The sequence below is a fragment of the Buteo buteo genome, chromosome 2, assembly GCF_964188355.1.
Source record: "Buteo buteo chromosome 2, bButBut1.hap1.1, whole genome shotgun sequence".
Classification (NCBI taxonomy): domain Eukaryota; kingdom Metazoa; phylum Chordata; class Aves; order Accipitriformes; family Accipitridae; genus Buteo; species Buteo buteo.
Window position 1 is genome coordinate 68,648,915 of NC_134172.1, and position 24,910 is coordinate 68,673,824.

The 24,910-nt window shown below is 49.9% G+C and overlaps 1 protein-coding gene across 2 annotated transcripts; it reads left to right on the top strand.

Moving 5' to 3' along the window:
* Window positions 1-1,515: 1,515 nt before the first annotated feature.
* SDC4 (syndecan 4) lies at window positions 1,516-22,097 on the top strand. Of its 2 annotated transcripts, none has more exons than XM_075018341.1 (5): window positions 1,516-1,633; window positions 16,608-16,749; window positions 17,709-17,761; window positions 18,011-18,194; window positions 19,467-22,097. In XM_075018341.1, the coding sequence occupies exons 1-5, from the start codon at window positions 1,595-1,597 to the stop codon at window positions 19,616-19,618; spliced, it is 570 nt and encodes a 189-aa protein (XP_074874442.1). In that variant the 5' UTR covers window positions 1,516-1,594; the 3' UTR covers window positions 19,619-22,097. The 2 variants fall into 2 exon arrangements, with proteins under 2 accessions (XP_074874442.1, XP_074874433.1); XM_075018332.1 differs by lacking the exon at window positions 1,516-1,633 and adding an exon at window positions 2,251-2,402.
* The last annotated feature ends 2,813 nt before the right edge of the window (window positions 22,098-24,910 follow it).

The window sequence follows — 24,910 nt, forward strand, 5'->3', positions numbered from 1 at the left end:
ATTTTCTCTTATGTTTCCAGAACCCCAAGATTTCTTTCAGTGTGCTTGAAGGATTGTATGTGCAGGTGCGTCTTTGATGGACAATGCGTGTGGTCCCTGGGCCAGGTAGGCAGACTGGCTCCTCTCCATTCTGTCAAAGCAGAACTTCCCTAGGAGGGAAAATGGTGCCCTGTGCCATGCAGGGGTACTTTCTTGGTGGAGGGGATGTGTGTTGAGGGGTATGACAACCAGGAAGAGTATGGTGTATTGTGCTTGTTTGAAGAGGAAGTTAACAGGCAAGTTAGCAGAGTTTGTAGCCACAATACAGACAGCTGGTTTTGAAGGCATCTTTGTGGTGGCCGCTTTACCTGAAAGGAGGTGTAGAGGGGTCATGGCCACAGGCACACAAATACAGGTGCCATTTAGAGGGTTAGGGAGGATTGGAGTGCTTCTGGCCACCTTGGGCTGCTGAGGCTGTCTCCTGTCTGGCAGGTGTTGTCATGATGTAGACCAGTCTTTGCACATTCAACCCAGCCCATGTGCTCTTGTTCCTCTCCATCTTCTGCTGCCCACCTCTGCTGGGTGTCCAGAGCTGGAGACTCACTGGAGCTGGGCTCCCTGGCTGCACCAGGAGTGACTTTCATCAGCTCCTCTGTGTGACAAAGTAAGGGTAATAAAGAAGGATAGTAACCCAGCACACAACGCAGATCCCTCCCTTGCGTCCTTGGTGGCCTTGGATGCTGAGGTGAACTAGAGGGTTAGTGATAAATCACTGTCCTGGGCACAGAGGGTCACGTGCTACAGGAAACTCCACCACAGCCTCCTCCAGGCTGGTTCCTACCCTAACCTGGATGTATGCTGTCTTCAGATCTTATTTTTTTAAACTCCAAGCAGTGCTCCTTGTTATTTCATGTTATGCCAACTGGATCCACAGCCAGTTCAGCACGGTGTTGCTAGGAGATTCTCCTGCCAGTGGTCATGTGTGCAAGCATGGTCCTAACAAACATTGCAGAGACCTTGGCCTCAGCTCACACCCTCTGTACCTATTTATTCCCAAAGGAACAGCCAGTTGGGAAGGCTGCTTTACCTTAGGGATCTTTTTGGTTTGAGGGTTAGCATGCTAAGGTGGGACGGGGGAAGGCTACATGTTCTCTCGGTGTGACTTTGTAGTGCTGGAGCGGGCCAAGAACCAGATCTAGCAGTTTGCATCGATACCTGGCAGATGGGATCATGGTATGCACGCTTTGTAGTCTGTGCATTGCTTCCCCGTTAAGAAAATATTATTCTCTGCAAACTAAAGCCCAAGCACAGACTGAGTAACTGCAGTGTGAACGAGGGACTGACACAGAGGGTGTACCGGTATGGTAGCTCAGGTGCACCTTGGGTTGTTAAGGGGCTGAAACAGATGCTTTTAAGCAAAGTCTCATGGTCAGGCAAAGTTATTAATGAGAGAATTAAAATTGAACTAGTTAAACTGTGCTGTTGGCATTTTTCCCTTATTAATTTGTGTGGGTTTCTTGTGCTTGCCACTTACAGATAAAACAGAAGAAGTGGTTTCGTTTTCCATCTCCAACAAGAACTGTGTGATGTAACACCCTGCCTGATAACCGCAGTGATGACATGCTGCGAGAGAGTCGTTCTGTTTTCTGTAAATGTGAGACTGTCACTTGTGGAATGCCGCGAAAGCGGATGCTGCATGTCTGCTCCCCCAACTTTCCCTTCCCCCCCCTTTTCCTCCCCCTTCCCCCCCCTTTTCCTCCCCCTTCCCCCCCCTTTTCCTCCCCCTTCCCCCCCCTTTTCCTCCCCCTTCCCCCCCCTTTTCCTCCCCCTTCCCCCCCCTTTTCCTCCCCCTTCCCCCCCCTTTTCCCCCCTTTCCTTTCTCTTCCCCCCCTCCTTCCCTTTCCCCACAAGTTAGTGGCTGTCGCCACGCCGGCTGGAAGCGGGGGGGACACACAAGCCTCGCAGAGCAGGCTCCGCACCCGCACAGTCACAGCCGGCCCCCGCCGGGTTTCGCAGCAGGGCTGAAGTGCTGCCGAACCGCCGCTCCCGGCAGTGTCCCCAGGTGCCTCCCGCCTCCGCCAGCCGAGCCGCCCGGTGCCCGGGCTCCCGCGGCGAGGCCGGCGCCGCCCGCCCGGGGATGCCCGGTGCCGGTGATGCGGGGCAGCCGCCGCCGGGGCTCCGGTGCCGGGGATGCGGGGCGGAGGCCGCGGGCATTCCCGGCGGGGCGGGCGGCAGCGGCGCTCCGCCCCCGCGGGGGCTGCACCGTCCCTATAAGTTCGGCGGCGGCGGCGGGGAGCGGCCAGAGCTCCGTTCGGCTGCGCCGTGCCTAACCCAACCCAGCCATGCCGCTGCCCCGCGTCCCGCCGGTGCTCCGCGCCGCCCTGCTGCTCGGCCTCCTCCTGCAAGCCGTCGCCGCCGAGTCGGTGAGTCCTGCCGGGCCGTGGGAGAGGAGAGGGGAGGGTCTCCCCCGCCTGCGAGCCCCGGGAGGGAAGGGTGCTCCCGGTGCCGGGGAGCGGGTGACCCGGCTGCTCCCCGCCGCGCCGGGCCGGGGCTCTCGGCCGGGGCTGCGCTTGGCGGCAGGTCCCGCTCGCCGGTAGCCTGAGAGCTAATGCCGCCGCTGCCCGCCCGGGGATCTGTCCCCAGGCATTTGTCCTTCTCCGGGGAAGCGGGGGCCAAAATGAGTTGATGGCAATAGGGCAGCTCCCAGTCCTTCCTCCGGTTCCCCTGCCTCCTTCCGGGCTTGCACGCCTCCGTCTGGTGCCAAAGCAGCGTTGTCCGGGCCCAGTCGTGCCAGGACTCCTGCCCTGTCAGTTACCAGTCCCTTTCTCTCCGCTACGCAGTGGTGAGCCTCGTCTTGCTCTTCTGTAAGCGGGGCTGGTGGAATTGGAGCAGTACAGGGTAAAAGGGTATGTGATAAAATGAGTGGCTCTCCATTACAGCTTTGATCTCCAACTGCTGGTCATGGACTTAAATCCTTTAATCCCTCTTTTATTGTGTGTGTGTGATGGGTTAGATATGCACAATGCATTACAGCACCTGCGTAGACTTTCCAGTCTTACCTGAGTTTGGTTGTGCCGGTACCTGGTGTCCTTCTCTGTGTATCAAACCTTCCTCGCTTCCACATGGGAGTGAAAAATGATGTATTTCCATGGAGAGTTTAAGAGTCTCTTAAATACATAATGAGGTGAAACAGTTTGGATGCTTCAAGCTGGGCACACATGGGATCTTCGTGGTGAAGCAGAGATTTTGGAATTCTGCCTTCCCTGCTGTTTGTTTGTTTTCGTTTGTGTGTGTCCATCTTGCTAATAGTGCAGTCAGGGCAGATTCCTCTGCTAGTCTGAAAGAGCTGCTGAGATTAAAGTAACTGCAGGAGATCAGGGGTTCTCAAAACGAGGTTTAATCGTCCACACTGCTTCCTTCTAGACTGAAGGCTGGGTGGGCAGATCAGAACTGATAAGGCTCTGCTGCTCCCTCTAATAGGGACACAGGGTTGGGGGGTTGCTGGTTGTAGAGTAGGAAACTGCCACAGAGAGCATCTGTAGTAATTGTCAGCTACTCTGTGCTAAGACCCACCAGCCCAAATCCACTTTACTCTAATCTGGTGTCTTTATCCCTTCTATTAAGCACGTGATTTGCTCATTTGAGAACTGGCCCAAACTAGTAGGGCAAAACTTTGGGGCAGATAGCATCTGGAAGTTGCATTGACTGTGTTTGGTATGAAATGTAACTTGGTGTCCCTGGGGAACAGAGTGGTCTGCAAGCATCAGATTTCTGCAAAGACAACAGATCTTTCACAGATGTATTCTGTAAATCCTTATATAGAACTTGTACGGAGTATTTGTCTGTATCTTTTGAGCTGCTTAAGATGGAGTGTATGCTTGAGAAGTAACACTGCCCTACTATAAAGCCTTATCCAAACAAATTGTTTGGGTTACAGGTTGCTGGGGAGGAGATGAGGATGACACACTGTTTGGGAGAGTTCTGCTGGTGCTCCTCCCATATTTATTTTTTTTTTAATAGTACTGCCAAAACGTGCAGAGCTGCACAGCACATGGCTCTTAGTTTTTCTGTGCAGGCAGGGTGAAGACAGGTAGCTGTTTCTTAACAAGACGGGGATTGTATTTCTTGCGCTTATGTAAGAGCATGGCTTTTGAGAGTGATTCGGTGCTTGAATATTTCCCTGAGCCTGTACAAACAAAAATGCCTTGGCTCCTTTCCCCTTGCGTGGCTTTCTGGTGTAGATGAGACCTCTCCACGTGAAGCAATCTTGGATGTGTAACAGGGTGGGGAATATTACTGAAGTGCTGAAGTGTGACGTTGGTGCTTAGGCTGTGGGTGGGTTGTGTTACAACAGCCCAGCAGCCTTGTGTGAGAACATCATCTTGTTCCTGGGGGTGGGGGGGTGGAGGCTGGAGCTGAAGCCTGACATCTCCCAGTGGTCCCCAGCCCTCTCTGGTTGAGTGCTTTAGAAAGCAAAGGTTGTGCAGGCAGGGTGCTCCCCTCTGCTTGTGCTGTGCAAGGATGGGGTTGCTGCAGAAGATGCTTTCGGGGCCTGCTGCTGGGGACGAGCAGAAAGCCACCAATGCAGCCAGACATGGGATCAGTGGAGTTGACGAAGGACTTGAGGTCTGCCTTGCTTGGGCAGAGTAGCATTATTGCACTCTCCCTGTGCTTTTAGCATCTAGAAGTGCCCCTGGCAGCACAGGAGGGAAGCAGGGGGTATTCCCCTGCAGCAGAGGTATCTGCCTGCTGTAGACTTGGGCTGCTCTTATGTTTGACTGAGCTGCAAGAAGGCTCTGAGTGCCCTGAGCTCAGCAGGGCCCTAGCAGTGCTAATGGGCTTCAAGGTCGTTGCAGCCGTCCTACTTTTCTGCCTTGCAGTACGCAGAAAAAGTCTCTGTGCAGCACAGTGTTGTGTTTTTTGTGTTCCTAGCAGTATAGACAAGCAGAAATCCCAATGCAGAAGCTGCTGGCAGAGGGTTGCTCAGGGAGAGGGGGGAGGCTTCGTGCTGTTTGTGGTCTCTGTTTGCTGGTTTAAAGCAATCATGCTTGGAGGCCTCCTGATTGGCAAAGCTGGTGTCTTGTTGATGATAGCTGTGTTTGGAAAGTAGTGCAGCATTATTAATGTTAAAACCGGTTTGGCTTGTCCTGCTGCCATTGATCCCCGAGGCCTGTTCTTTCAGCTCTTTGCCCAGTTTCTCATCTGTCCCTCCCAATCAAATCAAGACATTGCTATCTGCACGTTTTACTTTATTTTACCTTCTGACTTGGCAAACACCTGGGGCAGCTGAACATGTGGAGCAAATCCTTGCTTTGCTTCAGCCTCCCTAAAACACAGAGCAGCAAAATTACAGTGTCTAAGGTGATGTCCCTTAGTCCTGAAAGGAAGGAGCCCATGACTTCCAGTAGCTGAACCTAGAGCTGGCTGTGGGGATGAAAGGCCTGTAACGTGTAGAAAGAAATAGCCTCTCTAGTAGCTTGCACCTTGTCGAACTGCATGCACAGCTCCTGGGGTGGGAGTTCAGGGGTGCGGGGTCCCTCTGCAGCCCAGGACCTTGTCCATACTAGACACGGAGGTACCCACATGGGTGGGAGCAGTCGCCCCTGCAGTGCTTGGGGCACAGTCAGGGAAACAGCCCTGCTGCCCAGTTCTCATCCGTCTTAAGTGCCTGCCAGCTCCCATGCTGGAGAGCACTTCCTTGGGGTTCAGTTTTTCCAAACAGCTTATGCAAGAGGCAAATGGCGGCTGAACTTGGTACTTTCCAGACTCACGATACCAGAGACTCATTCACTCTAGGAAGTTAAGGCTGTTAGCCAACATGATTGCTCTCTTCCCTGCCCCTCCTGTTGTTGTCTCCCAAAGCTTTGGCACTTTGAGGTCCTGCAAAAGCCTGGATCCAGTCCAACAACAGTGAAAATGTTTTTCCCTGTGTGTCTTCCCCTCTCCCCTCCAAGCCTCTGTTAATGGTTTTACTATTGCTTTGAGCTCTCTGAATGGTAGGGGTGGGGAGGCCATTTGCTGGTCTCAGACACCTGAAGTGGAGCCTAATGGGGCCTTGTCATGGTTTCCTGTGGTGGCTTACTGCCTTCTTGATACACTTGTGTCCCACTTCTACCACAAGCTGGAAGCTGCTAACTTGACTTTCAGAGTGATGATGGAGAGGAGGGACTCTGGCTGGCTGCTTGGCATGCAGACATCCGCACAACTGCAGCTAATTTGCCCTTCCCTCTGACTCCTGGTGCTGGGGAATGCTCCGTTGAAAACATGCTGGCTGCTTGAATCCACTTGGCTATAAGTTAACACTGCATTGTGTTGCATTTTGTGTGTGTTAAGTTCTCTCTCAAATGGACAGATTGATGGACCTTGTCTTTACAATCAACATTTTTTTTAATTCAGTGATAGTAACTGTACCAATAAAGGAGGCATGATAACTGTGGTTCTATGGTCTGCAATGTAAATGACTTAAGTTGACTCATAAGATTACTTGATTAAGTTACTGTGGCTCGCTGATGCCGCAGAGCTCCCCAGCTATGGCTTTCGCTAGACAGAACAGAGTGTCCATCCTTCAAAACACTTCCTTGCTCTTGAGTTAACATTTATCCTCTTCAGCCTGCTCTTAGATCCTTGCAGCTGCATTCTCCCCTCCACTCACTACAGCTTGGTCCTTAATGCTCTGTAACAACAGCAGGGTTGTGCTGCTTTTGCAACCTCAAACTAGAAGCTAATGCCGTTGAAGCGCTACAAAACCAGTGGGGACAAACCCTGCGCATGCCTGACCTCCGGGCTGCTGTTGCAGAGCATATGTGGCTGTTTGTTTGAGACTTGGTGGAATGCAAATGCTTTAAATTAAGGATTCAGATGATTTGCACTAGAATGAGACTCTTGTGATGAGACTGGGCTTGGTGGCTCTGAATAGACAGGGCAGCCTAGTTAAAGAATTTAACTTGTAATAAGCTACTGCTCTGAGGGGCTATAAAAGATCCTACATTAATGAACTGTTAGGGCTGCACTTCTGGATTAGTTCAGACTTCTTTTTTTTTTTTTTCTTTAAGTGTGTGCCTGAATGGTCGTCCAGCAAATGCTTCTGCCTCTGACCAGCTCTGCTATGTGTCACCATCAGCCCTGACTCGCAGCAGTCATGCTCTCTTGACTCAGGGTTTCTGGCACTTGCCTGGCCTCGCAGCTCCCAGACACTCTGCTGTCACCCTCTGAGTAACAGCCCTGGCCCCTTACCCAAAGCAATGACTCAGACTTCCGAGGTGCTGCAGCACGGAGGTGGATCTCTTCTTACGGGGTTAGAAAAGGGGTGACAAGCAAAACTAGTGCTGCTTGGCAGACGATCTGTGCTGCCCTCAGCACTGAGCACCTTCGCTGCTGCCTCTTGTCTAATCTGCCTCGCATTGTGGCTATGGTGGGCAAAAAAGCTATTGGGGCTCTGACATATGACTGCTGCCAGTAGCTGAGCTAGTGTTGGCACAGGCAGATCAGAAAATGGCCTTGTCTTGAGCAACCACTAACTTGCTCTGGCAGCTCTGTGGTTGCTGCGTTTTCAGACAGATAGAGTTGGAAACCAGAGTTGCATGGGGGAGAGGAGAAGGCAGTAGTATTATCTGAAATGACTGAAAGCATTCAGAGCAAGCTGAAGCAGTGGAAAGTCTCAAAAGAGAGGGTTAAATACTTAATCCTGAATCTGGAGAAAATGTCAGTGTAGGAGGGGAAAACACGCAAGATGTAGCCGCGTCCCTCTCAGTTTCTGAAGGCTGGCTGACTTCAAAAATACATTTCTTGTAAAAGTCTTATTTTTGCTGGAAATATGCACTCTTGTCAGTTTTATTCTTAAATCCTTTGAGGCTGAGACTCTGCTTATAAAATGCCAAGAGGCTGCTGTTAGACAAATTATTGGGATAACTTAAAAATCAAAGCAGTTAATTAAAATCTTAGAGAGACACTCCTTGGGGTGGGAAGGAGACTGGGAGACCCGTAGCACTGTTACCCAAGCAGCTAGTGTCATGTCAAACAAAAACAAGGTTTCTTCTTGCTTAAACAAATTGTGTTCTGTCAGGGAAAGCAGAGCCTGCCATGGGAAGGATTTCTCTCTTCTGATGTTGTTCTGCGTTAGCTGCTGAAGGGGAAAAGGTGTCTCTACCACAGTTCAGCTAAAACTGTGCTGCTGTCTGCTGTAGAACTTGAATACAAAGTGATGCGGCCTTGCCCTGTTTACCTTGCTGCTTGCTGCGAGGCTAACCCTGCCTCCAGCCCTTTAGCTGCCATTACAGTCAAACTGTAGCAATAAAAAGAATTGTTAACGTGCGTTAGTGGCTGTGAAAGTGCCTGCCTTGGACTTGCACCGAAATGGCCTGCATGGCACAGTAGCCAGATATCTCGGTGCTTAAGGTGAAGTGACTGAGAGGAGCATGGCTGGAATGAGGATGCCTGGTGTGATGGGGTGCTGCCAGGCTGGCTTGGAGAGGAGTGGGACCCATAGGTGGAGGGATGGATCCTGGCCAGCTTGGTGCCAGGAGGGTGGCAGAAGCTTCTTTTGTGGGCTAGTATGCCCCTTTAAAAACAGAGAAACTTCTCTTCCCCAAGTGGAAATACAGTCTGTACTGATGTCAGAAGCTTTTGCTTGGAAGACGCTGTTCCCAGTGAGATAAATATTTATTGCAAATCCACAGTGTGCGGTGGAGCAGATTCTGGAGCCAGGATCTTGCAGGAGACTGTTTATGTGCGGGCTGTTCTTGGCGCTAATTCTAAATTTCCTGAGGCTGAGTATGAGGAGCTGGTCCTGCATGTTGGTTAGTAAACGACTTGCTAGTCCAGCCAAGCACAGGCTTTGTAGAGCCAAGGAAGGAGTGACCAAAACAATAGCTGGGTCCCTCTGCTCCTTGCTGTGACAGTGTGGGTGCAGAGATGTGGTCAGGGAGGGCTGGAAAACTGCTGCCAGCTGCTCACTCCCTGCTCGGAAAGGGGCGGAAGGCTGGCTGGGAGTCCAGAGCTCTCCAAGAGAGGAAAATGCTCCTGGGAGTGACAGGTTTCCCAAAGTACAGCTGCATGATCCCCAATAGCACACGCTGTGTCTGCTGCTTTCTGGGCCAAAGCCAAGGCAACCTCTGCACAAGTTGGGAATGTCTCTATTAAAAAACAAAACAAGAAAAAACCCCACGCACTGAAACCCTGTCTCTGCTGCTGTAGCTAACTAGGAAAATCCCTGTTGTTGAAATGCTTGTTTGTATAAATGCTTACATGGGTATAGCCTGATAGCAGAGTGGTACAACTACGCTGTGTCAAGTGCTTTTGTGCTGATAACTTCCTCTGCCACAATTTTTTGCTGGTATCTTTGCCAAAAGAGCAAAACTTTAATAGTGTAACTGTGCTGGCAGAGCTCAACTGCCTGGGCTAAGCCTGAAGCTTTGGGCTACTACTTCTGATTAGATTAAAACAGATTGTGGGGGGGGAGGCATTTGTAGGGTGCAGCATTGGGAATCTTGACTGTACAAACAAGCTGAGATTAGCTGCATGGTGAGCCCGCTAGGAAAGGCACCCTTTGAAGTTGGGTGTCTGCCTGGCTTAATTTTGCTAACACTCTGGCATGAGGGAGCATAAAGATCCCGAAAATGCATGTCACGCATTTCTTGCCAAGTGGAAATTCTCCTTGTATGTGTGTCCAGGGAAATATTGGGGTGTAGCTGTATTCTAGGAAAGGGCAATGAGGGCAGGCCTATCCCCAGCGTGAGGGGGAAATATGATATATGAAATATCCCAAGCCTGAAGTATCAGCATGAGAAATCATCCTTGATGGAAAAGCTGCCTGGCTGGGGCCTTTATATCCTTGTTTTTTTCCACAAGCAAGGATGCAATAGGAGCCTCCTGGTATAGAGTAGGGCAACTCAGAGTGAGTCGTGAGCCAGAAAAACTTCCTTTTTTAACCTTGACTAGATTTCTCCAACTTAGGAACTGAGCCCTGGGCAGTGAAGTATATGAAATACCTATGATCAGGTTTGTAAATACCATAAAAAATAGAATCTCTTTATGAACTAGGTGTGTATCACTGCCCATGACCTGGAGAACCTTTCAGGGGCGTGAAATGTCTCTGCTGCAGTTGTTTTCCTCCTGAGTCACATGAGAGCTCCTGCTTTTCCCTCCTGCAGTTTTCCTCTGAACCTTATCTTTATTTGCTTCAGGGCAAGTGATTGACCCGCAGCTATCTGCAACTGCCTGCTGAGCATTATCTCCTCTAGCTGAAAGCGGGAAGCAGTCATCTTCTTCCCGCTCTGGCTCTTGTAGGTCTCCCGGAGCTGGGCATTGACTATTTAGAGCAGCTGTTTTACCACCGTTGCAATAAACAGATCCCAGCATGTGCCTGTCTGGTAAAGGACTCAATCTTTATGGCTTTGCTCTTGGTTGATAATCAGGCAAGAGCAGTTAAACAAGAATTCATTCCTTTGTAATCTCTACGTCCTCCTCCTGCTTGCTTCTATCGCATGGCCTGAAAGGCACACGCATACCGTGTGGTCTGAAGAGAGCAGACTGTGTGTAAGCAAACGCACACGAGTTAAAAGGTAACTGAGGTTTGACTTTGTAAGTGCAGGGAAGCCTATTTTGAGCAAGCAGAGCCCGGGAGGATTCATCCCTCCTGCAAGGGAGGCACCCGTGACAGCGGGTCGCTCTCCAGAGCCTGGGATTACGGTGTAATTGTCACGGGGATTATGCCTCTGCTGCCACATGAGCCCCCAGGAGAGCTGCTTGTGGCGACACAGCTTAAAGAATCACACAGGGAGTGGGGGCAAGTGGGGGAGTGACCCAGGCTGAGGCCGTGTTAGTGCTGGACGTGTGTTACTGCACTCTGCCACCACGTAGCACGTGGGCTGCTGAGTGTGAGCACACAGGACTGGTTATGTGGCTGCAGGAAGATGGATACCTGGTTGGACAGGGACTGGGGATGCTTCTCTTAAGTCACCTTGAATGAGTGACACTTTTACCAGCTGAACAGCCTGCATGTTGCTCTTGCTCTGTCTTATTAAGCAAGACCCTGTTCCTTGCTTGTATTCCTGAGTACAATTCAAAAAATAAATACATTTTTTCCCTCTTTGGTAAGAGGCACAAAGAGACAGCATGAAACAACTGGTCTGGGGTACTGGAGATGCAGTGCTATCACCTGCTGCCAGCCAAGAGCTGCCTGCAAGCCCTGATCTGTACGTCTGTCTTTGATTTCCCCCTTAGACCTCAGAGACATTGCAGATTTACCTTTATGGCTCACTGTGGTGCAATTGCATCTGTACAATGGCTGTTGGAGAGGACATGGGCAAGGCTGGCTTTGCCCAAAGCCACTGTGCCTGTGGTCCTGCTCTAGGACTGCTTGAAAAGTGTTGAGCAAAGGCACGGTAGTATTTAACCATGTCTGGAAGCCTCGGGGTGAGCCTGTCATGCAACTAAATACACGTGTGCCTGGATGGGAGCTGTTCAACTTCTGTCCCTTGGTACAGAGGCCAGTGTGGGCCATGTGTGCTGCAAATTATGTGGGACAGACTGACCAGGAACAAAAGGTAAAATGGTACCCTCCAAGCATGGGCACAAGGAGCTGGCACAAATGGATTTTTTTTTTTTTTTTTTTGCACTGCTGCTGATGTGTTGAAGGAGTTAGGTGTGACCTAGATTGAAATACTGATATTTGCTTTCCTCTCAGGACAAAAGTGACTTTTGTTTTGGGTTGGTTTTTTTTTTTTTCCCCCTACATAGAGCTGGAGCATGGAGGGAGGGGAGAGGAGGGAGTAAAGGGTCTTTTGGGAGGAAATATAGACCCTTCCCTTACTAGTCTGGCAGGAGCTGCCTCTGCCGGAAGCTCATGTCGCTTCTAATAACTTTCTTTTAATGTTTATTAAGATGGGAAGATAGAGCTGTCTTTGCCTGTTACCTCACTGCACGCCTCCCTCCCTTGGAGGTCAGCTCTATTTGGCTGACTCTCACCGATCTGAGCCACCCCGTTTCCAGCACTGTGCGGCTCTTCAGCTTTCCTGCTTTTGGGGAGCTGGCATGCTTCAAGGGGATGAGCTCAGCTCCTAACCCGCGCTCCTTTGCATGCTTTGTGTGAGCTTTAAAACCTTCCTGGTTTGCGTGCTTCTGCAACAGCTTGGTGGAAGTGAACCCTATGGAAATCCCTTCTCTTGGGCTCAGTGGTTTACAGAGCTTTGCATCCTTGCACTGGAAAGGCCCCATTGGATTTGGTGCTCTTTGGTTCATGATGCAGGACAGCACGAGGGCCAGGGTGGTGGCTTTGCAAGAATGATCTCTTAATAACCAGGCTCCAAGGCTGGGGCATATGGCCTGTTGCTCGTGTCACCCAGGAGCCCTTTCTTGTTGAGCTGATCCAGATATGCATTGTGGTGGTGAGGTGACATCTGTCCGTGACAGCACAGGTCTGGGAAAGATATGTTGTGTAATACTGCTCGCTGAAGTGAAACGAGGTGATCTGTACAACTGTCCCCTAGTACAGAGCACCTGAGAAAAGCCCCAGCAGCAGTTTACGTTTATCTGTCCCTACAGGCTACAAAGAGTTAACAAGTCTGCACCTCTGCCCCCTCTTCTGCCACCTCCCAGGCTGGCCCAGCTCCATGTGCTTTTGTCTAGGAAGGATTGACTTTCACCTTGCTCCTGTTTACTGCTAGACTTGTGTACACAGTGCTGGGGAGGGAGATGCAGGAGCGAGCGCTGGGTGTTTGTGCCAAAGTTATAAACTTGATAAAAAGCTCCCTGCACTTCGGATGCCTGAGTCTCTGCAGGTCTGACTTCCTTCGCAGCTTGCTGGCTTGTGACCCTTCTAAGAAGCTTTTAATGAACTCTGTGTTTGATCAGAGAAAAGGACCAGCTGTAAAAGCCTGTTCCATGTCTGGAAACCTTTGTCTCTGCCCCAAAACATCGTTTTGGTTTTTTTTTTTGAAGCGGTTTGCAAAGGCTGTGGTGAGGACGTGTGGGCTGTGGCAGGCGAGCTGCCTGTGTTTGTTATTTCCCAGAACTAGCCAGCGGCTGGGGAAATGCACACATCGAACAGAAACTTTGTTTGCTCCCTCAATAAATAGGTGTTCTTGCTTTGAGAAGAGGCTAGTGGTATGCTGGAGCTGTAAGTGAAGGCCCCAGGAGCACAGAATGGAGCAGGGTGGGCTAGGGATGGAGCACAGTATAGCTGCAAGCCCCTGCCTGGTGTACCAGGGGTGTGATTCCTGTGCCTGAACTGAGCAAACAGTGTCTGGCTTCATCCAGTAGTGCAGCCTGTCTCAGGCTCAAACATGAGACCTCTGTGCCCGGCTTTTCCAGGAATGACGCTCATAGTTCACGTGCCTGACGTGCTGGTTGTCTAGTGGGGAATAAACTTATTTTTTTGCCACTGGCAGGCAGGAAAAGCTGCTGCTCCCCAGCATGTTGGTTAATCCCCCTTGGTGCTTACTGGGGATAAAGCTGCTTAACATGAGGAAGAAATCCTGGAACTAGACTCCTGCAGAAAAGGTTGATTTTTGTACAGACCGCTCCTAGAGAGGAGCATATTAATAGTAGGGCTCGACTTCAGCTGCTGAGGTGAGGTGGGGCTGTGCAGCCGCCCAGTCCGTCTCTCCCAGCAAGTGCCTGGCCTGGCTCCAGTGCTGGGATAACAGGTGGTGGAAAGCAGACTCCGAGCAGCGCTGGTGCCCTTCTCCAGCTGGCAGTTGCAGAAGGTGTTAAGCTGAATGTGGCCAGAGACGACTTGGCAAGGGCTGACCATCGTCCTGCGGCAGTCTCCTAGTTTTTTCCTCTTGGCTGCAGCCTGCCAGCCGAGAGGAAGCACAGGGACCTTCCATGGGGCCTGTTCACCTGGTAGCGGAGCTGTAGGGAGGCCTGAATCCTCTTGGAAAGAGGTGCACTTCTTAAGCATTACTCCAGCGAGCTCTTTATGTGGCACTTGGGAAGCCTGAAGCTCTTGCTTTTAAGTCTGTGAAAGTGCCTGTGTGCCTTCTCACAGGTGTGTATGCGAGGAATGTGCCTGCTCCAGACCTGCCCCGTGAACACGGCACTCCAGTGTTAACTCTTCCTGGGCTGCCCATGCCCCAGGTCCCAGTGGGAGCCTGCTCCCTAGGAGAGCATGTCTTGAAACCTGGACTGTAAGTGTGGAGGTGCCCAGCAGCCCTCTAACTTCCCTGGCAGATGAATCTGTAAAATGAGGCTCGCTGCCCACAAGAAAAGTTTCCAGTATGGTTTGAGAAGCTCTCATGGCTTCCAGGAACTTCCCTGTCCTTGCTCAAGAGGATGATGAAGAGTGAGTTCGGGGAACGCTCCCATATAATCTCCTTTAAGCTTGTGAGTCAGTAATTTCCTTGTTACGTCCTCTGGCCTGTAAACACTGTCTGTCCTGATTTAAATAGGTTTTTCTGATAGCCGAACCTGGTGCGTTCCACTGTATGTACTAATCACCGTGACTGTCTGCCACGGCTTTGCTCACGGCTGGGCTGATCTGATAAGGCCAGCCTGCTGTCCAGCCACTTGGTGGCTTAAACACAGGTTTTCTTGAGCCGCCCTCATTAGGACATTAGCTAGCTGTGACTCATAACAAAGTACGGCATGAGCTGGCACAGGGGTGCGGCTCAGCGCAGTGCTTTTGCCAACATTGGTCTGCCCTGGCGCAGCCAAGTTATACGGATCTGCAGCAAACGTGTTCCCCAGCCCCAGTGCCCTATCTCGGGCAGATGGGAATTGGGCTCTTCCTGCCCCTTGATGAAATGGCCAGAAGCTGTCCTGGGAACAGCTACTGCATGCTGGCAGCAGTTTCCATAGCAGGTCTGGCTTTGGCTGGGTTTCACATATCTTGAAATGAATTTGCCTTGGAGGGAGTGATCCATAATGTTAGGAATGCCCGGTTCCAGGCTGGGAGGGGATTTCTTCCCAGCTGGCCTTCTTCCCCAGCCCCCTTCCCATCACCTAATGCCAAGCTCAAGCAGAGTGGAGACAGGGGGTCTAGGAGGAGAGCCGGCCTCAGCACTTCATGCCCTCTAGGCTGTTCATTTGGTTATCTTCCAGCAGAGTTGCTGGGGAAACCAAAGATGCCTCAATAAGCTAATGAAAAGCACATCTAGTAGCCACTGCTCCTTATGCAAAATGAGAAACATCTTGTCCTGACCACAAGGTCTTGTTTGTGGCAAAACCAGTATGCTAATGGGCAGGGAAATCTGGGCTGGAATCAGGGCTGGGGCTGTGGACAGAGGAAGCTGACACATGGGTTGTGGCTGATTGTTGGTCTTCGCTTGTGAGTGGATGTAATTCATCAGTCGGTGTCACTGGTGGGCTGTAGGATGGGCCACACCTGGGTGTGCAAGCAGGAGGGCTGGTGCCAGCTGCTCAGGGTCTCTCTGCTGCCCCAATGAAGCAGCAAGCGCTGGGGCTCCAGTGGTGCCACCCGGCTCTAACTGTCCCCACGAGTCTCTGATCCTCACCCCTGTGAGGCTGTAGCTCATGGTGAACCGGTACGTTAAGAAGAGCCGTTGGATGTGCAGGACTATGGAGTAAAGGGATGTTTTAAAAATGCTCTCCTGGGTAAACAAGCCTTCAGAAAGACTTGCCAGTTTTTCTGTGGGGACAGCATGAAAAAATGTTGACAGCTTTGCCCCTAGCTATGGGACTTCTTGCCGTAGGGGAAGGGGTCAAGTTCCCCACACCCATTACTTCATGGCTGTGGAAGCATCTGGAGCTGCTGGAATCTGCAGGCTGGTGTTAAGCAACCTGAGAGCTCATACCTGTGGTGCCCTGACCAGGGCTGGCCCCAGGGCTGTGGGGCAAGGAGAAATAGTTCTGGGGAAATTGCATAACCTTGGTGAGGGCAGGAGGTTTGTGCTTGCGGCTCCTTGAAGGTCCAAGTGCAAACAAGCTCTGGTGTGTAAGTTGCCATTGTGGCCAAACAGCTGATTCTCTGGGAGGCTTTCCTGCCATTTTGCTAAGGTGTGTCTGTAACTGATCTGGCCATAGGATCATGGACTTCATTTTACAGACTTGTTTGTTTACATGCCTTTTAAGAAGTGAGGCAGGGGAAGCTCTTCCTTCAGGCAAGTCATTACCGATAGCAAGTGCTCTTGAATGTCATACTATATTGCACTGCAATTCAGCTGAACTGACAGACCAGTTTCTAACCCTTGGGTGATAAAATAGGTTTGTTCTCAGTACAAGAAGCAACGAATTGCCTCAGCATGAGGCTTTGGTGCTATGCAAAAAACTGACCTATAGGTGCCAGGCTTTTTCTCTGGGAGTAGCAAGTCCTTCCAAATCCCCACTTATCACAGACTGAAGGTATTGCTTTTCCAAATGCTTTTGCTGCAAACTCCTGACCAAGATCTTGTGTTATTTTCACCCTGTGTGTTCAAGTGAACCTCCTGAATCTGTAGCCATCGGGAAATTCCCCTCCCAGGCTGGCTCTCACTTCTGTTCTGAGAAACTCTAGGGGAATTTGGCTATTTCCAGGCTGATGAAGATAATGCTCTTGGTGGAGAGGAAGTTCAGCTTTTAATGTTCTTCTGATGGAACTGATGTGCTCAGCACAGGCTCTGAACTCCTGACCTTTTGTGAAATGCTTCTGAGGAGTTGCCTGATACTTAACACTTTTCCACTCCCCTTTACAGGTGAGAGAAACAGAGACCATGGATGCCCGATGGCTTGACTACCCTGCCTCTGGAGACTTGCCAGATGATGAAGACATTGGCGAATTCAGGCCTCACTTAACTTCTGATGCGTTAGATATGGATGAGACATCTGGGTCTGGAGGTACGCAGGGAAGGGGGGGAAATGGATCTCCCTCAGTTGATGCTGTGAAATTTCTTCTGGCACCAGCCCATGAGTGATGGGCTAAGTGCAGAACCAGAGCTCCAGAGGGAACTAGTGTCAGGTGGAGATGAGAAAGCCGTGTGAATCGTCGTCACTCACAGATGAGAACAGTGAAAGTGGTTGTACTGTGATGTTGAATCACTTGGGGAGGACAGATGGAGTCCAGCCAGGCTTGTCTTGCTGCAAGTGAAAAGACATTGCAGTGGCTGGATCTCTTTCCTATTGAACTCCAAAGAACTTCTGAGAAACTTTAAAAAAAATTAAAAATAATAATTAAAAAAAAAAATCTGTTGTTGAGGCAGTGTTAAAAGGCTTAAAGTTAGTATCTCAGCTGAGGCCAAACAAGGTAAAGGACTAACTGATGTTCAAGTGAACTCTGTGACGTGCAAAGTTCCCTGCCCAAACCAGTTTCTGTACTCCGTGTCCCCTTTATGTGAACATTTGTTCTCTAAAGGGGAAAGAACAAGTGCTGAAATCGGTGCCCAACATGTTTAGGCAGATCCAGTAACTAGAGGTTTGGCGAACTATCCTTTAGGGATGGGTGGTGAGAGCATTGCCTTCCATTGGCATTAGCTTAGCAAGCTATAGCAGACCTGCTTTGCAGGGTAACTCCTGATAATCTGCAGCAGGGGCCAGTGGATTCAGCTGAAGACCCCTCCCATGCAAGAGGTGCTGGTTTTAAGATTACGTCTCATCGTCTTGTGCAATCAAAGCCATTAAATGGCAAAAGTACTAGTAGGTAAGGGGGAACTGTAGTCAGCAGAGAATAAGAGTCTTAGTTTGTCTGCACTTGCTGACATTGCGGGAATTGTCTGAATTCTGGAAAAATAATGAGAGGAAAACTTAGTGTCCTTTTTTTTTTTTTTTTTTTTCTTCCCCCCCCCCCCCACCCCCTGCAGACTACTCAGACTCTGAAGATGCCATATATCTGACCACCGTGGATACTCCTGTGGTAGGTATTGCCTCTGCATGTTAAAAGCAACACATAGCTACTCCGGTCTGTCTGTGAAGCTTTCTGAATACCCTTCCCCCTGCAAGACGTGGCATCAAGATGAATCTACCTGCATGAGCAGGAACAGTGTACTCATAATGCACTAATCAAACTTTCTTTTCCCTGCACACCTTCCTACTTTCAATTGTAGATAGACTGGGTGCTACTGGGTGCTACCACTGATGGGTGTGGTTTGTCTATATTCTGTAGGTATCTGACAACTATATCCCTGGAGATACTGAGAGAAAGATAGAAGGTGAGAAGAAAAATACAATGGTGGACAATGAAATCATTCCAGACAAAGCTGTACCTGTCAAAGAGAACCTGTCCAACAAGATCTCCATGGCAAGCACAGCCAACAGCAGCATTTTTGAAAGAACAGAAGTCCTTACAGGTAATACTCCACCTTGTCCTGATAAATCATTAATACTGTAAATCAAAATAGTTTCTATTGTTCCCTGTTTTTCTGAGGAGCAGTTCCCTACTCACAAGGGGAGTGAGATGCATTACCTCTGTGAGTACCTGTAGCAATGTCACTTCTGCCTTCTAGTCCTTAAACAGCAGAAGAGCCTACTGCTTGCCTTGCTGTGGTAAACAGATTGGTTTTGAGCCTGCCAGCTGAGTGTTGGCTTAAGTGCCACTTAAGTTATGCAGCAGCTGCTCTGCTCTCAGATACTACCTCAACAAGAGGCGTATCTAGCCATAAATCAATGACATCATAGACTTTCATATCAAATGGAGGCATTTGCCTTCTAACCTTTGCCCAAGTCCTGCCTTTTTGTGAGCCTTGCCAAGAACCAAACAACCCCTCTAAGGGATTTGAACACCTAGTCAACTGTTACAAATCTAAGTACCTCTGTCTAGAGCAAAACCAAGTGACTGGCTTCCCCTCAGCATGTGGGACAGATCTGTCTCAAGGCATGCTTCATCAAGTACTTGGCCTGATGGTCCAAGTACAAACCTTGGCACATCTTGCTGATCTGCAGCCATCCTTCCAGTTGGAGGAGTGACTGACTGGAAGAGTGGATTGCAAAGCCACCTAACAGAGAAGCTGCTGGAGTGCAACGAGTAGGTGCACAGCAAAGGATAAACTTCACTGAAGTCTTGTGGCTACCTTTGGTGTGAGGAGAGAGAAAATCTTGGTGGGTTTTTGTGGGTTTGTGGCTTTTGGTTGTTGGAGTGTTCTTTGGAGGGAGGTGGTGGTAGTGGGATGTTGCTATTTAATTGAAATGCAGAGTCCCCAGAGTGTGCTCACACAGATAGTTAACAAAGCATTCAAATCGGAGCTATACCATTTTCCTGGAGTTGACGCTGTTTGTGGGTTGTGGTGGGGCTTTTTTGGGTGTTTTTTTTTTGCTTTGTCTCCACGCAGGGAGGATGTCTTTTTGTCACAGTTTTTCTTGCACTAAACCAGAAGCTTAACACGAACTGTTTGATGTGGAACATGTGATTATTCTATGGTTGGATTGAAAGCAATTTATGGCATTTTCCAATAGCATCTGCTGTCACTGAAAATGCCAGCATGTATGGTGACAGACACAAGGGCAACGCTGACACTGGAGGCAGTTCTGGGGGCTGGTATCCTTAAGCAGATTTTGAGATGTAGCTGATTGTTTGGAGTTGTCCAGAAGTTTAGACTTATTCCGTGCTCTTTTTTCCTCCTCAGCTCTCATTGCAGGAGGGGCGGTGGGCCTCCTGTTTGCTGTCTTCCTGATCCTCCTCTTAGTCTATCGCATGAAGAAAAAGGATGAAGGCAGTTACGACCTTGGGAAGAAACCGATCTACAAGAAAGCCCCTACAAATGAGTTCTATGCTTAAAGCTCAGCAGCACCTTGTGCCCATCAAGGGATGAACAGACTGTATGGAAACACTGTGCCCTCAGCTGAGATGTGCTGAACAAATGCTCTTTTGGGATTGAATTTCAAAGCAACTTTGAGAAAAAACAAACTTCCTACATGATCCTTCCCATCCTGCTCAGCTAACAAGGGCCCAGTGAAATACAAAGAGTCTGAAAAAACCCTCAGTGTATTTTTTTTTCTAAAGCTAGTGTGAAAAGAATAAAGATGCCAAATTTTCTGCTTGGTTTTACAGAAGGTATATAAACACAAAACAGACTGTATGGAAGCAAACACCATGTGTTTGCATCCAGTGTGCTGTGCTCAGATTGGCTGCTTCTGTAGAAGATGGCTTTTTTTATAAACGTTGCTAATAGATGTCTTGCAGCAGGCTGTTGATGTGAAGCATTTTTGTGGAGAACTATTTATGTATCTCTTACACTACAGATAATGTTGCCTTATCAGGGAGTAAAAGGCCCATAGGGGCTCAAAATCCCTGAATGCCATAAAGGACCTATGGGAATGTTTTCCCCAGGAGACTTCTGTCTCTTCCTGTCAGCCCCAGGCAAGGGTCGTTAGTCCATGAAATCGGGACAGCCAGTTTTGTTTGGCTATGATGACACCCTTTCCTTGCCTTCAGTCTCGTTAACTTTTTTGAGGATTGCTTGTAGGATATTTTTATAACAAAATTTTAAAGAAAATAGCCTAATGTTTATATAAAAGTTTGTAGAAATTGTTTTGAAAGAATAAAAAAAAATTACTTTTTTAATTTCCTCAGATTTATTTTTTCAATCCCTTTGTGTTTCCTTTGGCTGGGCATTTCTCTAGAGATGTTGTTTTATATGATTCATATTCTGAACTGAAGCAGAGTTAGCTACAGTGTGTTACAGGTTTCTTGTAGTTCTATAGCAGCTACTGTAGAGGGTAAAGTTATTTATGGTTTTCCCGTAACTTTTTTAGGATTTGATTTTTTTAAAAATAGAATTATTTATAGTTTCTGAAATGGCTGCTCTTCTCATTTGGTAACTTCTATCCTTTTTATGTAAAACACTAATATAATGAGTCTCTGTGAAAACTATTTAAGCTTTATTCTGTGAATTTTAATTTTAAATTCAAGGCAATAACTTCTAGGATTAATCTGTATGCAAAATTGGATTCATAATATGATTGAAGTAGGGAAAAGATGAGAGTATTTCTAGCCTGTAATATATTATAATCAGTACTATAGAGCTATATATTATATGTTTTACTGAGAAATATACAGTTAAGAGTGAGAAGGCTGGAGTTAATTCTTCAGCAGCTTTACTGTATGTAAGAGGCTTGTTCTCGTTTGTACTGCTGTTTGTCCAGTGTCTTGTCTAGAGGACAGGTGGGCTTGTGCTAGGGAAGGCAGCTGGGAGCAGCCTGAGCCCTGCGGGCTCCGTTGCTGTGTCCCAGGCTGTGCCTGGAAGCAGGCTGCCGTCAGTGATGGGTTGGGTTTGATCCTCAGAGTTGGAGCAGAGATCCCTATCTGGAGTTGCTCTTTGAAGCAAGCATTGGAAGCTCGCAGTACAGAGAAAATAACTTTTTGTTTTGGGAGCTGGCTGCACTGCAGAGTCCCCTGCGGTGCTGTGCTGAGTACCTGCCTCTTGCAGAAGGCTGGCTTTGGTAGCTAGAAGTCTGTCTCGGCGGCATCTCCTACCTGGGAGCACTGAGCTTTCATAGATGGCTAGCTCTGAACCTCCTGCGGTGGGTCTTTCTTAATATATCATGTACATAGCTCCTACCTCTGCTGAGAGTTAGACCAATTCCCCCAGAGCTCCTAGAGTGAAGGGTAACGTGCGTGTCCGATGCCTCTGTTGCAGGAAGGTGTTACAGAACTACTTTGCACAAGTCGTGTCCTCCTGCAGCTCTTTGAATCTGGTGTGGTTTAAGACAAAAATCTGAGTGTGGGTCTCCAAATTAAGTAACTGGGTAGGCTGCACAAAACCAGATGGTTGCAAGGGCTCTTTAGAGAGCTTATTGACTCCCAAAGCCTCCTTACTGAGGCTTTGTTGTAGGCTTTAGGGCAAATTCAGAGGCGATAGAACAAAGAACTTCAGCTGCCACCAGCTGAACCTGCTTCTCAGAGCTAGGCAGGCGAAGTGGGGAACGCAGGGGAGCCAAGTATTGAGACATCAGTGCAAGAGGACTTTCCCAAGGGTTCTCCTCCAGTTTGACTCACTCACTTGGTCGCAGTACAAGCGTGTTCGGGGAAACTGTGGGCTCTGGGAGGCTCTAAAATCCACACAGAGTTCGCTGTAGACTGGGAAGGAGAGTGAGAACTTTACTGCCTACGGACAGCATTACCAGAAAGGCAGGAGTGGTGCTGCTTCTCGGGATATTTAGATTCTCTTGTGTAATTGCTCTGGGGATTTTCCACTGTTACTGATTTTTTTTTTTTTTTTTTTCCCTCAAATAAACTGGTACTTTCTAAAATTGGCTTTTTGGACTGTTTCTGATCTGAAATTACTTTTGGGAGCTGGGTAACAGGGAGCTCTGCAGCTCAAAGGAGCTTTGTCAGCTGCTCCCGAGCTGCCTTCAGCATCTGACCCACAAGTGACTCCTGTGGGACCAGCGTCACTGGGTTTCTGGAGCTACTGAAGCGCCTCCAGGCAAGTAAAGCAGATGGAGTATGGCAGAATGAGGTGAGTCCATCCCTTCTCTGGTGATCAGTTTTGTGACAGCACTTTGAGAGGGCTGTCCCCTTGCGGCCGGAAGGCACAGAGGGAGGTAGAAATGAGCTTGTGCATGTCCCCTGATGACAGCAGCACGTTTTTCTGCCGTCAAACATAGGAGAGCAATGTGTAGAGAGTCTTGCTCAACCAAGTTTCAAGCCAACCCCGTTTAACTGATGTGGGTCTTCAAGTGGGTGTAGAGCTGTTTCAGCCTCTGTGGGATCAGCTGCTCTGGGAGCAAGTCCACAGGTGACTTCATGCCATTTTGGACTAAAGCAGCTCTTCTCTTAAGCAAGACTTGGAGGAAGCTGCTGCTTCTCCATTCCAAGCCCCTCTGCTCTGACAGCTTGGTGCTCTCGAGGGATGGGACCCAACTCTGTCTCCCCTGGCACATGGGAGAGGGCAGGCTGTGCGGAGAGCAGGGCTGCTTGCTGGGAAAAGTGCTGAGTCTCCTAGGAAGTGCTGTATTTAAACGGATTATTGTCCTTGAGAAGATCTAATTCCCTCCTCCCTGGTGGGAACTCCTACTCTGGGTGATTAGGATTAGCAGGGATGGAGGAAACAGATTAGGACTAGTACCCAGGCTCCCTCAGGGGTGAGGGAGTAGCAAACACTTCTTCTGCTCCTTGTTGCCTGGTTCGTCACTGGTGTGCTCTCGAAGGTCCTCTGAGAATCTGCTTCTAGTACCTAGTAAAGCAGAGCCATGTGTTCCCAGGCCTGACCTTTGGTCTGTGGGAGCTGCTGTTTGTCAGTAAATTGGTGACGTATGCCTGTGATCTTCATGTTCGTGTGCCTCTTGCGGCTGTGACAGGTTCTTGGACGTGCTGCTTGGAACAACATATGTTTGTCTCTCTCTCTCTTTTTTTTTTTCCTCCAGGGCTTCATCTCTTGGTTGTAAGAATCCCGTGTACTTTCCAAAACTGCCCTCAGCGTAAAAGCGCCTTGTTTTTGCAATGCGATCTGGACAAGTACTCTGCGAATCCCCGGAGCGCAAGCCTGGCTGCCTGCCTGTCCTCGCAGAGCTGCGGTTCTGGGATGGAGTTGTCACCATTCCCTCCTTCGGCCTTTCTGCCTTCCCTGGCCAGCCTGCCTGTATCCGCTGTTAGCTGAGGGGCAACTCACACTAACACTTCACAAATTCCTGGTCTTCAGCTCTGACCCCTGAGATGATACTCGGTTGTTTTTCCTCCTAGTGCTGCTCTGGTTTTAAAATCAAGGAGGACCTGCTTCACCTGGCTTGAAAATAGCTGGATCCTTCCCAGGTACTGACGTGATCGAGTGGCCACTGGCAGGTCTGCCCTTCCCAAATGCTCCCTGGCAGGAGGGGCTCAGGGGAACGAGCGCAGGAGCTGGAAGATGAAGTGTAACCTTGCTCATCCCCTTTATTTTATGGCTCCCAGGGGGGTTTTGAGGTGGAGTTCGTGGGTGTTTGGGTCCCTTGTTTTGCAGGGTGAGCCATGGTGCGTGCCAGAGAGGTGCCGAAATGAGTCACGGAGATGGTGTGCAAGAGTGTTAGTGAGAGCGGTGCCTGTCCTTTCTACCTCTAACCCTCCAGAGGGGTGCAGGGCACCCACCTCTCTGAGCAGGACACCCAGGCAGGCTCCCCACAGAGACCATGGGGTCGGGGGGGGCAATTCCTGCACCCTGGAGACATGGTGTTTCCCACAAGTATCCCCAGCCCCCCGGGTGCTGAGTGGGGTGCACAGCTGGGCTTCCCATGGCTGCAGTCAGGAGACAGGGAGAGCAGGGAGAGCCCAGGGGATGGGGGTCCTAGTACAGCCCTCCTCAGCCCACTGGGACTGGTGGGCACCAGTGGGGGTCACTGGGCTCCCAGTTGGCCAGACGAGCCGGGACTGTGCAGGAGGTAACAGGACAGGTTGTCCTCGGGCCTCACAGGTGAAAAACTTCCTTGTTATTGCTGGGTGCAGATGACCCTTCGCTGCAGGGACAGTCCGATCGTTGGGGCTAAAGCCTTTCAGCTCCTCCGTCACCCTCCTCTGTCCCATCTTGCTCGGTGCCAGCTCCGGCGCAGGCAATGCTGCCCAAAGGTTGGGTGTCTTTGGGGTGCCCAGTCTGTCACACGTACCAAAGTAGCTCGTCGAGGGTTGCGTTTCGGACAGACTCGGAGGAACAGGAGGGCTGGGATGCTCGCTGCCGTGTGATGGAGCAGCAGTGCCCACGCAGGCTAACAAGAAACACACCGTGGATGAGAAGGGTGGGTTTTGGGTTTGGGGTTTGTTTTTTTTTTTTTTTTTGCACCAGCAGTTGCACCCTTGGGTGTAGCTGCGCTGTTCTGGGTTTTGGCTGCAAACGCTGGTCTGCCGCTGCCTGCCTGGTTTCCCTGCCCGTGCCCCCCTGCCTGCCCACCGGTCCCGTTTTCCCGGGCGCCCCCGCGGCCGAGCACCCCGGGCCCACTCGTGACATCCCTCCCGGGGCCCGCTCCCTCCCGCTCGCCTTGTCTCTGCTGCCATCTCCCGGGCAAACCCCTCCCGGCACGGCCGGGCCCCTGCCCGCTGCTCCCACCGGGGAGCGGATTTTTTTTTTTTTTTTTTTTTTTTCGGGGGGCATCTCTGCTAATT